Here is a 13,742-nt window from a genome sequence, read left to right as displayed (position 1 = left end):
CAGCCAAGTGTATCTTTATACCTAAGCACAGAGTTTTCTGCAGCATACTATAGCAAACTGCCAAGACTTGACATAAAAAATTAATAACTTACCCTAATGTTAAAATTTCTTTCTTCTACACCAAATGTGAAGCTAAGATACTGTTTAATCCCTCTCACTTGTCTGCATCTCTCTGAATGTACATAACTGTCCTCTTGCTTGCACTCTTTTTACTGCACTATCACCTTTACACCATTTGCCTGAACCTCATCCTGCCAGAAGGCTGGTAAGGACACCAAAATGCCATTTTATCATGGTTTGGGGTTTTTTTCCATTTGCTTTTCTTTCATTTGCTTGTTTTGGTGTTCTGGTTACTTACTTGAAGGAGCAGATTCGCTTTCACTGTTGTGCCTAGAACTGGTGGACTCAGAGTTCAAGCTAAGAGTGCTGGGTATAGAAGAAAGTTCATTGCAGAGTTGCTCCATGTCATCAGGGACCACTGGCCAAGGCTGTCTACGACTGTGTCTTACTGCATCCCAGTTGTGATGCTTCAAAATGTCACATCCTTGTTTAGTTTTGGCTATTAGACCAAGTACGTAGACACAGGTTCTGTATTTAACGTACATATAGAAAAAAGAGCAACAATAATAGCATCTCATTTAACTAACCTTACTTCTCTCTTGAAAGTTTCAAAACAATTCATCAGGAACTTCACAAAACTGCCAACTAGTATATTGTTAATTTTTATTTGTAAATCACTGGAAGCTTAAGAAATGCATTGAAGTATCTGAGAACTATTCAAAAATAAAAACTAATTCTCACAAGAGCCTTATTACATAAAGTAGAAAAGTACCTTTTGAAAAAAAAAGACAAACACTAATGCAATAGCAATATTAGGCAAGATACCCATCTATTTATGCTTTTAAAGATTCAAAAAGATGTTCAATAAAAATAATGAAATGATAAATTAATTTTCACAGAGATAAGCAGCAAATATTTTTTTTTTTGAAAAAAAGGAGAAGAGTAGTATGTATCTTTTTTCATAGGTTTTATTTGTTTACTGCATTTTCTTTCAGACTTCTTATACAATTCTACTGTTACATCAAACTGAGATTGGGTATCAATCATCAGTGATTTTTAATAGGTGGCTTCCAATAAAGTACAAAAATATACTCATGTAAATAAGGTAAAGCTATTTGAAAACTGATGGCAACCACCATCTGGAAATTTTATGTATAAATCAGAAACACATACCCTCTAACAGAGAGAACCTCACAATGTTGAGCAAGTGCCATTATATCCGGAATTACATTCTCCTCTTGAAGCAAGTTAAGACCCCAGTTCGATGATCCAATGTTGCCCTGGAATAAAATTTGTCAAGTAAGTTTTGATCTTGATGTGATCTGCAGTACTGTCAGTGTAAAACTTTGACATTTTTGGTTTTTGATAGAGTTTCAAACCATATCTTCTCAAAGCAATTACAAGATTTGAGCACCCTGTCTGCATCTTCTAGTTGTGCAAATCCAAAAAAAGGACTCAGCACACTATCTATAACACCTCAACCAGCTCACAGTTACAACTACTATGTATCCCTCACTTTACCACTTCTACTACAGTCTGCAGTATGATCTGGGTTTATTCATTTTATATTCCTCTTACACAGCCATTTTATTAGAAGAAAGAAGGAGGTGAACAGTTGAGGTGGTAAAGCAAATTTAGAAGCGTAGCTTGGATTCACACCAACAATAGGTTTTTGCCTGTCCCAAGTACCAGGCGTGTCATGACTGCCTATATTCTCATGCATCTACACTGGCAGCCAACTTTCTTCCGAAAATATGAGGGACTACCACAGTGAATACATTAAAATCAGACCACAGCAACTTGTAACTACTGGTTCCATACTAATATTGTTGCTACATATGGCAATGTGGAGGTTTTTTTGTTAAAGAGAAAAAAAGACAAAGTGATTATTAAAAAACTCAGAACAAAACAGGTGCAGTGAACCACTTTCAACTCAAAGTCCAGTTATGGTACAGATTCCAACTTGAAAAAATCACATACTTTTTGACAAAAACCCTAATTCATTATTTATATGAAATTTTGCTTGGTTATTTCAGAACCAAGAGTCATAACTAAACAACTGCAAAAGGTTTGTAAATCTGTTACTAACCAAAGCCCAAAGGGCTGCTTTCAGCTGCTTAATTCCTTCCCATTTATCCAGCATGGGGGATCGAACAGTGTAACTTAGATCTGTAACAATACTCTGAAGGAGAAAAACAGAAGAAAAAGAAATTAAGTCAAAAATGAAAAGGAGATGTCAGTTAAATAGGTTCTCTTGCATTTATAGAAAAAGTTAAAGCACTTATTTAAAGCACGTACCCCAAGATGAACAGTGGTAATTCTGGAACTATAACCATAAATTAACAGCCGTGATAATGCAAGAAGACAATCTAAATGAAATCACTGATTGCATGACATTATTTCAGATTTTATAAAGATAAGTCACACTAACACACTGGAATATATAAGTTTTCTCTTGAACTTTTCAATGATCATAATCAAGCCCACTTTGAAAGCAAATTTAAGCAATTATGAACTGGCTTAAGGTTTTTCTTTTTATATTTTCAGAATATTCAAAAGATTCTATTTCCTCACCTCCACATTTTTGCATGCTTAAAAGGATAGGCACAGTTTTACTGCACGTATATTTGTCAATATACAATTCGCAGAGAGTGAAAAATTTTTACCATTTATGAATTGCTTTCCATTCTAAGATTTTGCCAGTCATTATAAGAAAAATGTTACAAGGTATTTTGCTGACATTTCAGCATCAGGAAGGAATTTAACATGAGACTAAATGGCAAACACTTTCACAACTTAATCAACAACAACCCAATCAACTTATTTTGCAATGACCATTTAAATGCCATCTCTTTCAAGACATATTTAAAAAGGGTTACAGTGATTTTTAAAAATATTTTAAGTTATAAACAATTATTATCCTCACCTGGGACTCCAATAAATGGCAGCCTGTTTTATGGTGCACCAGCTGGCCGTAAAGGTGAACTGGCAGGTACACATGTGGTCGCTGCAATCTGGCAGAAAGAGGAATCATATGTAGGTTTCCCAGCACTTCTAATATTTTCTTTTAAAATAAATTACACTGCAGCGTAATGCAATGAGTTACTCTTGATTTTTTTCAAATGAAGAGAATTCTGTAGAGGCATTTATAAAGGAATTGACTATTTTGAATGGAAGGGATCTAGTCCAACTGCCTGATCACTTCAGGGTTGACCAAAAGTTAAAACCTGTTACTAAGGGCACTGTCCAAAAGCCGCTTGAACACTGACAGACTTACGGCATCCACCACCTCTCTAGGAAGCCTGTTCCACTACGTGACCATTCACAACCCTTGTGATAAAGAAATGATTCCTTATATCCAGTTTGACCCTCCTCTGCTTCAGCTCTGAACCATTCCCACGAATCCTGTCACTGGATATCACGGAAAAGAGATCAGCATGTCCCTCTCCTTTCCCCTCCTCATAAAGTTGCAGAGAGCAATGAGATCATCCCTCAGCCTCATTTTCTCCAAACTCGACAAATGCCTTTTAATAATTTCCAGTGTAACCTTATTCATAATTTTTCAGGAACCCAGTTTAGACTCATAGGTCTTCAGTTTTCTGGGTCTTCCCTTATGCCCTTCTTGCAAACTTGAATAACTAGTTTCTAGTCAGCAGGGACTTCCCTGGGCTCCCAAGACCTTTGGTAGCTGATAGAGATGGGTCCTGTGACAACATCAACTAGCTCCCTCAGTACTCTGGAAGAAATCTCACCAGGCCTCATGGCTTTGTGAACATTCAGCTGTTAACAGCCGGTCCCTTACAATTTTAGTGTCCACAAATGGAAAGTTACAGTTCCCATACTTGTGAACCTCTAACTCGTGACTAAGGTCTATCAATATTGCTACAGACTGAGACAAAAAACACTGAATATCGCCGTTTTTTCTTCATCCCTACCAGTCAGGTGACCATCTTCGAAAAGTATTGATCCAATGTTTTCTTCTGAGCTACTCTTGCCACTAACGCACTTCAAAAAGCCTTTCTTATTGTATTTTAGAACACTGGTCAGTTTCAGTCCTGAATGAGCTTTGGACTCTTGTGCCTTCCCTTTTGTGCCTGCTTACGTGAATCACAGCTTTATAGTCTTCCTGTGAAGCCTGACCTTGCTTCCAGAGATCATGTCATTTTCTTTTCCTCTTGAGCTCCATGAAGAGTTCCCTGTTCAGCTAAGGTGATCTTCTGCCCCGCTTGCTTCACTTACAACAATTGTCTGCTCCTGTGTTTCTAAAATGCAGTTCTTACACAGACCAACACTCATGGAGTCCTGGGCCCTCAAAAGCTCAAAAGGGTACTCTGCTAAATAGCTCTCTTGAAGTTCCAGGCAGCAGCTCTGCTGTCCCTTTTTTCACTACACTGAAAATTTTCAACTCAACCATGTCATGATCTTTGTGGCCAAGACCATCACATCTCCCACAAGTCTTCCTGTATTCACAAACAGCAAGTCTAGGAGGGCATCTTTCCTAGCTGGCTCACTGAGTACCTGTGTCAAGAAGGTATTTCCTACAGACTCTGAGAATTTCCAAGCTTGCTTATTACTGCAGTATGATATTCACAGTTGATGCCTGGGAAGTTGAAGTCTTGTGTAAGAAGCCCATAACAACAAGATCCAGAAATTTCTCCTAACTGCCTATTGAATGACTCATCAGTGCTAACATCCTGGCTGAGCAATGAGTAGCAGACACCGACTACACCTCCTTTGTTTCCCATCCCCTTAATCCTACCCATAGGCTCTCAATCACATAATCATTAATTGTATAATCAAATCTCTTCCTTATATATAGAGTGACGCATCCATCTGCTCTGCACCCTGTATATCCCTCCTAAACAACCTGTAGCCCACCATCCCAGCACTCCAATCATGGGGCATCCCAGCACTCCAATGATGGGGCTCATTCCACCAAGTCTTGCTAATACCATTGATATTAAAGCTCTGGGAACTGACCAGCACTTCCAGTTCATCCTGTTTGTTTCTTCTACCATGTTGTTAGAAGCATTTCAGATAAGCTCCTGAGACCTCTGTGTTCCCAGGAGCAGTGTAAACTGAAACCCTGTCGGTATGCCCCTCCTTCATACATTCTAGTTTACAGTTTTCTTGATCAGTCCCACCAACTTTGCCTCAAGACTCACTTTCCCAAACTTACCTTTGGTTGCTCCGACGAACGTAGTTATCACCATCAACAGGTTTGCGGTATGTTGTAAGTGCTTCATTAAGTTGTTCTTCAATCAATTCAACGTACTTTAGGTTATATTCCTATAAGAAGACGAAGGTTGACACAATACATTTAGTGGTTTATGGTCTTATAGAATGATACTTTATAAGTGTAGTGGTTTGGATTTTGTTTTCCCCCAGAGGCTAAGAAAAGTGGTAGACCCCAAGGGGTGGAAACCCCTGGAAGTTTTGAAATTCTGCCCAATAGGCACTCCTGCAAAAATGTAAACATATCACAACCAGACCGGAAGAGAAGAGTTGTAGTTTGGTGGTTGGGAGAAGAGGTAGCCATGTTGTAGGAGCACGAGGAGAAACTGCAGCAGCCCCACTGGGGGCTGGGCCCCCCCAGTCCCCAGTGGGGGGCTACAGAGACTTGGAACAGTGTTAAGCTGGACTATGTGTCTGTAGCTATAAGCTAGGAGATCCTTCCCCACTCTGAGCCGCAGAAGAGATACTGAAAGCAGCGGCAGACCAGCACTGACTGGAGAAAAAGCGGCGGCACAGAGCCAAAAGATAAGAGAGCAGCAAACAAACATGTAGCAAAGCAGACAGAACTTCTGCAAGCTGAGAGAGAAAGAACAGCAGCAGAGAAGAGAACTAAGTTCTACAGAGAGAAGGTTTGGGGGTAAGGACTGCAAAACTCCCCTAAACTTTCTCTGAGATCCCTCCAAGATGGAGGGGGTGGACTCTTACTGATTAGAAGTCCTAAATGGAGCAAAGGAGCTAAGAAGCTCGGTTGTCCTGATGAGCTGAGCCAGGACAGTGTGGGAGGTTGGCCTTGGGGGCCCTCCCTTGCTGCAAGCTACAAAGAAGCTCGCAGCCTGAGACAGGGCACAGAGGCCCTGCAAGGAGCTTGAATCTCCTGGAGATACCAGACCATCACGAAGACCCCCGTGTCTTCGCGATATGACGTGGTGAAACGACCTTGTCTGGGGTTACGAAGCCCACGGAAGACCCTTTTGCCTGTGTCAAGGGGTCGAGGGAGCTTGGATACCTCCCTTGTGAGTGCTGGCAGAGATCCAGCTATCAGTTGCATGCATGAGATGAGGAGAATCTGCTACCTTAGAAGATGCTGCTGCTTAGCGACTGGAAGAGATCTGATCCATTGTAAATACTATGTGTCATGGTAGAGACAGTTGTGATCGTGTGTATAATGTGTTATAATATTTATTTGTACAGTCATTGTAATATATTCCCTTTCCCCCCTTCTGAGTCTGGTTCTGTTTTGTCTGGAAAAACCCATCTCACATTGGGTTGAGATGTGGGAGGGGGAATGGAGCTACGGAATTGGATTTTGGAGCTATCTCAAACCGTGACAATAAGGAAGAAATAATTAAAGTGCTCCTTAAGGTTGGCTGAATTTTTTTATAATTTGAAGGTGGGGCTCACCAAAATTAATGCACTTGATACATACAATGAGTTTGCAGAGTCAACAATTGATTCCATAACCATTTCAGTGAATTTGTTAAACAAAGGAAGAAAATACTTCACATTTGACAAACTCAATAGACCACCACGCATTTCAGCACTCCTTGAGAAGTGACAGTTAAACTAGTAAAAAAATTGCCAATGGGAATGAGACCAACCACTTATAATCAATTACAAAAACAAAGTAGGGTCTGGAGAGTTTTATTCAAGTTACGGCAATTACGAATTTTTAATAGTCTTGTGTTCCTCTTTACTTCCTAAGAGAGTAAAGCAATTCTACCTTCGTGAGCTCCACATTTAACTATAATTAGCAATAACCAGAGGTAACAGCTATCTTGAAAAGTGGCATTCCTTTGCACACTCTGCTAGGTAAGACCTTACAAACTAACCTCTTTTAGGAAGTCACTACACTCTGAAATATTTGCTGAAATAAAGGCCTTGGTAAATCAAAAGCCCACAGGTACAGAGGACCTATGCAACTCTAAGTCCCTGTCAACCTTTTTCAGCAAAACCGTTAAGTCACTGAGGCAATAAATATATTTGCATTAGTCAGGTACATACATTAATATACAATATTTTTAAGGATCTCTGACTGCCTAAACCCACATTCACACCATTCCCCCTCCTGATATCAAGCACACTTTCTTCTTAGCATTACCTTTTGCCACTTTTCCATCTGTTTTGTTACATAACCTCTTTCATTTAGATAAGAAAATCCCTTTGGGATGGACAGAAATCTGTAAAATAACATCAGACAGTTACCACTCTACTTTAAAAAAAAATCACGCAATTTGAATAAAAGGGAACACTTACTTGTTTTCACAGTGTGAAGTCAAACACAATATTCAACATTTACCTTAGGAGTAGAAGCAAACCCTTGTCACCAAGATGAGAAAGAGCTGGTTTCATTTGGATAAGGGCATGAAGATTGGCCTAAAATAATTAAGAACACATAAGGAGTATTTGAGCACTATCCTATTCTGAAAACTACAATAACTACATCAATCTGCCAGCAATGAAGCAGCAGGTTTTTCACAACAGGAAGTATTAAACAGCACCAAATGTATCCTCATATTACCAATTTTAGGTACCTTTTGTCATTAAATATATATTAGGTCACAAAAAATATCATTAACAAAACAGCTGAATTTGTTGCAATTCTTATTTAAAACAGGCAGACTCCAGAAGTCTGCATTTTCCTGTCAATCATACTGCAGTGTTTTCATCAAAGGGGTCTATAAATTATTGTAAGTTCATCATGTACAACCAAGAAAGGCAACCATAAGTAGCTTCTTACATATTCTTACTTTGCTACCAGGGAAAGGGGTGGGGAACAGAGTTAAGAGTATCATACCAAAAAGAGGAAAAAAAGGGAAAAGATGCTCACCTTGTCTTCACATGCCTCATCTAGAATATCGAGTGCCTCAGAAGAAATAGTTTTATTTTTATCATGTAACTGGGTCACCAGTAACTCAATCCCCCAGTTGCTGAAGAACTCTACATTAGCTCTCAGTAATACTCGTAAGTGTTTTGTTGCATACAACCTGCAGCTCTGCAAAGCAAGGAAAATGCTTTCTTGAATGGAAGAAAAACAGTTAATGCAGTTAAACAGTTTCTAACTTTTACAAAGATATTTCAATTACCATATCTTGTAGCAAGCAGCTGTGATGAACACCTTATCTATTAAAATTACAGTTTATTAGAGTTATTTCTATCTTATCAAATAGGAAAATCAAGTCTGAGATCACAAGTAAATTGGTCACTGTGAGTCTGCTTGGAAAGCCCTTATGTGAGAGCATCATACAAAGTCATCAGAATTAGCAACAAATATACCTTGCAAGTGGCCAGTGCAATAAGTTTGCAATTTTTGCAGACGACTTTAAAAATTAAATACTAGAACCTCTGGGGAACTTATTTTTATAAATTTTGATTTCCTTCCTGAAAATACTTGGTCTTCCAAACTTCTTAGAAAACCTAAAATATTTTATGTAATAAAACAGTTTCCCCTACTACTATGAGTTTCTCCAAGTGACAGCATAAACAACCAAGTACCCTGTCAATTTCTGTACTGCTGTTCAAAACTTACTGAATAAACAGCATAAATTGATCAGTTTAGCTGTTCAGTGTGGAGAAGAGAAGAGGGGTAAAGACCAGAGAGGGGAAGCCCAGTATTGCCTTTCCAGATGAAGGAAAATCCTGAAATGTTTTTACTTTTGATGGGAATGAACAGGAAAACCAGTACAGAGGATATCTCTTTTCCTCATGCATGAACTACATGAAAAACATAGGTAAAGCTCTGTCAGAAGGTTCTTACTTTTACTATTACAGGGCTTTAAGATGCCTAGAAATGATGAATCAAGTCAGAAGTCACTGCTCATCTGACTACACACAGCAGAGCATAGATACTAGTAGATGTAGGGTAATTCTCCCTCTCCCAGCCACCTATAAGGATAAAATCTGAGGTCATGAACTGCAGCACCTGAGGACACACTGGCTACTCTGCTATTTCTACCATGAACTGGCAGAAAGGTAGCTGAGGCAGCATTAATTTGTTTTAGCATGAATGACGAAAGCACATCTGAAAATAGTTTAAGATGTGCTTCTCCTTCACTGATCTGTAAGGATATTGCTCTGTAAATGTTTTTGTTGTATACAGTCACCCCAAAATGCTACTCTCCCCTTCTAATTTCGAGTTGACAAGAGAAACTAATTTTTATTGTTTGGAGACACTCTCAGGGAATTAAGACTTCTGAAAGAAAAAAACCTACTGGAGATTGTCTTTCCCCCTTCCTAAAGATAGTTTTTCAGAAATTATGTCAACTCCCATATATTTTTATTGCTTTTAAACAGAATTGAGAACCCAATTGAAAAAACTGTAGTCAATAAGGAGCCTCACCCTCTTCTTTCAATGAGTCATCCCTTCAACCTCAACTATCTTCATTACTTTCAGATTCCACTGTTTATCCATAAGAATCATCTTATCTTTGACAGGCTCAGAGAAATATCCTGAATTCCCTTCCCTCTCTTCCAAAACACCATGAGACACTTAAAGGTAGCACTTACTTTATTCTTTCTCATATCCACTCTAGAATACATTCTGTCTGTTCAGGTGACAGAAACAACCTCCCCTTAAGTAATTAATGTTCTTTCCCAGTTATATTTCAGCTTACTAATTGTCATTTCCCTGACATCAACACTTGCTTGTCTAATAATATTACACCTTAAAAGTTCAAGAGTCTCCTCTCCCAAGTCCATGTGATTCTATTTTATTCCCACTCAATTTCTTTGATTCAAGAGAACAAATCCCAGTGACTATTTCTGGACAACCCCTCACTCCAGGAGCTATAGCTTCTGCTCAGTTCCACCACATTGAGTAACATCAATCATTACTAAAACAGTATCTACTACCAGAAGGTTAACATTCTTAGCAGTGCTAGAAATATAGATTTCTGACTGTGATAACAATGCCTTCACAATTAACTTAGGATGTCCACTGACCTAGACAATAATGTTACATTTAGTTTATACATATTGAGACTTTAACCCCCTTCACACACAAGAGAAACCTCTAATTGAATGACTTTTCTTGAGCACAAATACAATATAGGGTGTGAAGTTCACAACAAATTCAAAAGCTAGATGAGCAGGAGTTTCATTTCCCAGAATACAAAAATAAAAACCTTCCTGTATATATAATAGCTTAAAAATAAAGTCATACACCTTGAATAACAAAATAAATGTCTAATGGCATCTAAAGGAACATACGTTGAACTGAACTTACATCAGTAGCTGCTGTCAGGATTTTAGAAAGGATGACTCTTGCCAATCCATCTCTGCTATAATCCAGACTAGAAACAGTCAATTTTAACAAGTGATCCTGGTTCTTCAAAGAACAAAGGTTAAGAAGACTGGAGGCAGAAAAGGGAGGAAGAATAAAATTAGTATTTGAACTCACTCGAACCTGTTTATTTATTCAAGCAATAATTTAAACTTAAGCACTTTGAATTATCCTTCCATATGAGGTATAATCACAAAATTCACTATCATATGAAATGGAGTATCTATAAACTGTTATAGCTGTAAAGTCAAATGAGGACAAAATAATGCACTGAACTGTAAGGGGGTAGGGTAAATCCCAAACTAACATTTTTCTGTAACTGCTCTGTAAAAATTTTGTCAGCATACTTAGTGATTATGAGTACTGAAATTGTTCATGAAGCTGTGTGAACAATTCTTCATTGTGAAACACTGTGTATAAAGTTTGCCATAAAGTTAGTCCTATTAACTGTTTAGATTTTATTGTAAATCAGGTTTTCTGAAGGCAGTAAAAAGTTTGCTTTCTAATAATTGACAAAACCAACTTAGAAAAAATGGAGTACATCTGAACACCTGCATTTCTGCTTGTATTTTACTATATTTAAATAAACTGGTATTAGTCACTAACCAATTCATTCCCAGAGGAAGGTAAGTTTATCTGTACATGAACAAAATTTTGAACTTCAGAACTTCACTCAAGTATAATGGACTAGGCATTAAGTACAAAACATATCAACACATTGGCACAGAAATACTTAATTTCTTTTATTTTTTTAAAAAACAGTATGATGCACACCAGTTTGTGGTGGTTTGTGTGTTTTAGGTTTTGTTTGTCTTTCTATTTCCCTACCCCTGTCTTTTCAGTACACTATAATCCTTCCTGAGACTGATCTCTGTCAGACAGGTGTGGATAGGAAAAAATAAGCTGTTTATGCCACAATACATCTATCTGTTTATTATGACAGACTAAAAGATCCCTTCTTAAAAAAAAAAAAAAGGGGGATCTTTACCTGCAAGTAAACCAAAATAACTTCAGAGTTCCCAGCTTTCCAGATGGTGGCCCTGATGCACAGTTTACAATTTTCATAACTCTTACAGTGCAAGCACAGCTCAAACAGGATAAAAACACTCACCACTGAAACACATTACATTTTTCAAGCATTTTCACTCCATGAGGATGACAAGATAAAGTACCAAAAAACAGAAAGTAGTGCTGGCTAAGGGTATTTAGTAACCCATTATTTTGAAGACTGCGTTCAGGTTTCATTCCTGATGAAGAGTTGAGCCAATGTACAATATCTTTAACCAATTCTTCCAGGTAACCTTGTCCATCCTAACAAAACAAAGAGGAGTAACATCTGTAAGTAACAGAACTGCATCTCTTTTCTGTACTGAAACCCATAATTTCAAATTTCTTAAAATGTACAAGCACAACACAGACACAAAATAGAAATGCAGGCTGGTAATCAATTCAGACTAAAGAAAAAGGTTCAAGGCAAATAAAAGGACTTAAGCTTGGAGGTATTTTAGGAACTAATTCTTTCTTTCCAGGAAAAGGGAGAAGTATTATTCAATGATGTTTTCCTGTGACTTGAGGCATAAAAGTCTTCAGCACAAAAGAAGAAAGGACGTAGAAAAGGAAGGCTATACATAGCAAAAATAATAGAAAAATTCCTCCAAACTCTAAGTTGCATTTAACAAAGCTGTTTTTAATAAAACTTCTACATAATCACAGTCATCTTTCTCAGTATTTTACATTGTATTTCTTATTTACACTGGTCACTTTAGATTTAAGACCTAAAGTCTCAGAAGCCTTTACCAAAAATTAAGGTTTTTACTCCAAGTGGCACACAGCAAGACTACTCATTCTACCTCCAGTCCTGTAGCTGAAAATATATTACCTCTTCTGATTCAAGAAGAAATTCAGTAAACTGACAGCCCACGACAGTGAGCTGCTTTGCCTTGGCATAGTCCAGATCCAGATTGGCATAGAGTTTGCTGCTAGGTTTGTAAAAATACAGCAATCTCCTTACAAACCTACAGAAAGTAAAAAAGAATTTGCTATTTTTCAGTATGACAAGGACAGTCTCACAAGACACAGTAATGCTGGGAGAAAAAATAGGTTATCATTAAATTGGTTTATTGGCAAAAAATTTTCAAAATCTGTTAAAGAGTAGCAGGTAACAGCAATGAGTTTATCCAGACAACATCAGAGATGCTGCTGTACTGTGTTTTATAAAGGGTTGTCTAAACCATTACTTAATATAAGCAAAGGAATTTAAAATCTCTATGCTCTTAGGAGACATAGCTCCCCTCTCATTCTCATGCTTATAATTTATTCTGCTGTAATATATCCTGTGGTGAGTTTCAAAGACTGTATTATCTAGACTAACAAAGAGCTAAAAAAGGATCTTGCAACCTGAGTTTTCTCCAGCTATAACAGTTAATGCTACCATAAAAAACACGTTTTTGTGTTCTGACAGGAAATGTTCTTATTCATTCAGCAACAGCATTTTCATTCACCTAACTTAACCATTTTTGAAACATAACACAATGATTGCAAACACAGACTCTCGCTTTTTGAAATCACAGTAAGCAACGTAGCTTGAGTTTTGCTTCACATGAATAAATTTTCAGTAGAGATTCTCTGCCTATCTATAGATTAAGTTTTAGAAATGTGATATATCCAAGAAATATTTTATTGCAATAGTAAAAACCAGTTTTTTCAAATTTCTTTCTTCAAAGGAAGCCTAAATAATTTTTACATACCTGTGCAATTGTTCATCTTTATAGTTCCTTAGATTTATATTTGGCCACTAGAAAAACAGCAAATATAGCATTATATGAAACTTGTCCTTAATTAGACACTAGAATTCACTTACTTCTATCAGTCATATTTACCTTATTAGAAATACAAGTTTCCTTGCACCTAACGTTACATCTGTAAAAAGCACTTATTTTATTGAAAAGCCCACACTTCCTGCTTCAAGAACCATTTAATTTTTTCTAAAGAAGGACAAGGAATGTTGGTCACATGTTACATGTACAAGGCCACAATTCTAATGAAAACAGAAAACCATGAAAAGCTGATGAAAAATAAATAAACAATTTCGCTCGGTTTTTTCTCTGCAAATAAAAAAATTTGATATGCATAACAAGGAAATAATTTTTGGGTTGTTGTTTCCAATATT

The 13,742-nt window shown here is 37.4% G+C and overlaps 1 protein-coding gene across 1 annotated transcript in view; it reads right to left on the bottom strand.

The window, feature by feature from the left end:
* The window catches only part of RICTOR (RPTOR independent companion of MTOR complex 2), a 75,546-nt gene that overhangs the window by 15,586 nt on the left and 46,218 nt on the right, over nucleotides 1-13,742 (bottom strand). The window contains exons 19-30 of the mRNA XM_032674776.1: nucleotides 13,321-13,367; nucleotides 12,453-12,588; nucleotides 11,685-11,884; nucleotides 10,517-10,643; nucleotides 8,123-8,287; nucleotides 7,592-7,668; nucleotides 7,394-7,472; nucleotides 5,240-5,349; nucleotides 2,987-3,074; nucleotides 2,150-2,242; nucleotides 1,234-1,340; nucleotides 359-588 (exon numbers count right to left, since the gene is read on the bottom strand). Of these exons, the coding sequence (XP_032530667.1) occupies nucleotides 359-588; nucleotides 1,234-1,340; nucleotides 2,150-2,242; nucleotides 2,987-3,074; nucleotides 5,240-5,349; nucleotides 7,394-7,472; nucleotides 7,592-7,668; nucleotides 8,123-8,287; nucleotides 10,517-10,643; nucleotides 11,685-11,884; nucleotides 12,453-12,588; nucleotides 13,321-13,367 (1,459 nt within the window). The remainder of the gene's footprint in view (nucleotides 1-358; nucleotides 589-1,233; nucleotides 1,341-2,149; nucleotides 2,243-2,986; nucleotides 3,075-5,239; nucleotides 5,350-7,393; nucleotides 7,473-7,591; nucleotides 7,669-8,122; nucleotides 8,288-10,516; nucleotides 10,644-11,684; nucleotides 11,885-12,452; nucleotides 12,589-13,320; nucleotides 13,368-13,742) is intronic.

The sequence above is a fragment of the Chiroxiphia lanceolata genome, chromosome Z (assembly GCF_009829145.1).
Source record: "Chiroxiphia lanceolata isolate bChiLan1 chromosome Z, bChiLan1.pri, whole genome shotgun sequence".
NCBI classification, from domain to species: domain Eukaryota; kingdom Metazoa; phylum Chordata; class Aves; order Passeriformes; family Pipridae; genus Chiroxiphia; species Chiroxiphia lanceolata.
The sequence above is the reverse complement of the archived record's forward strand: the minus strand, read 5'-3'. Positions and strand labels throughout refer to the sequence as shown.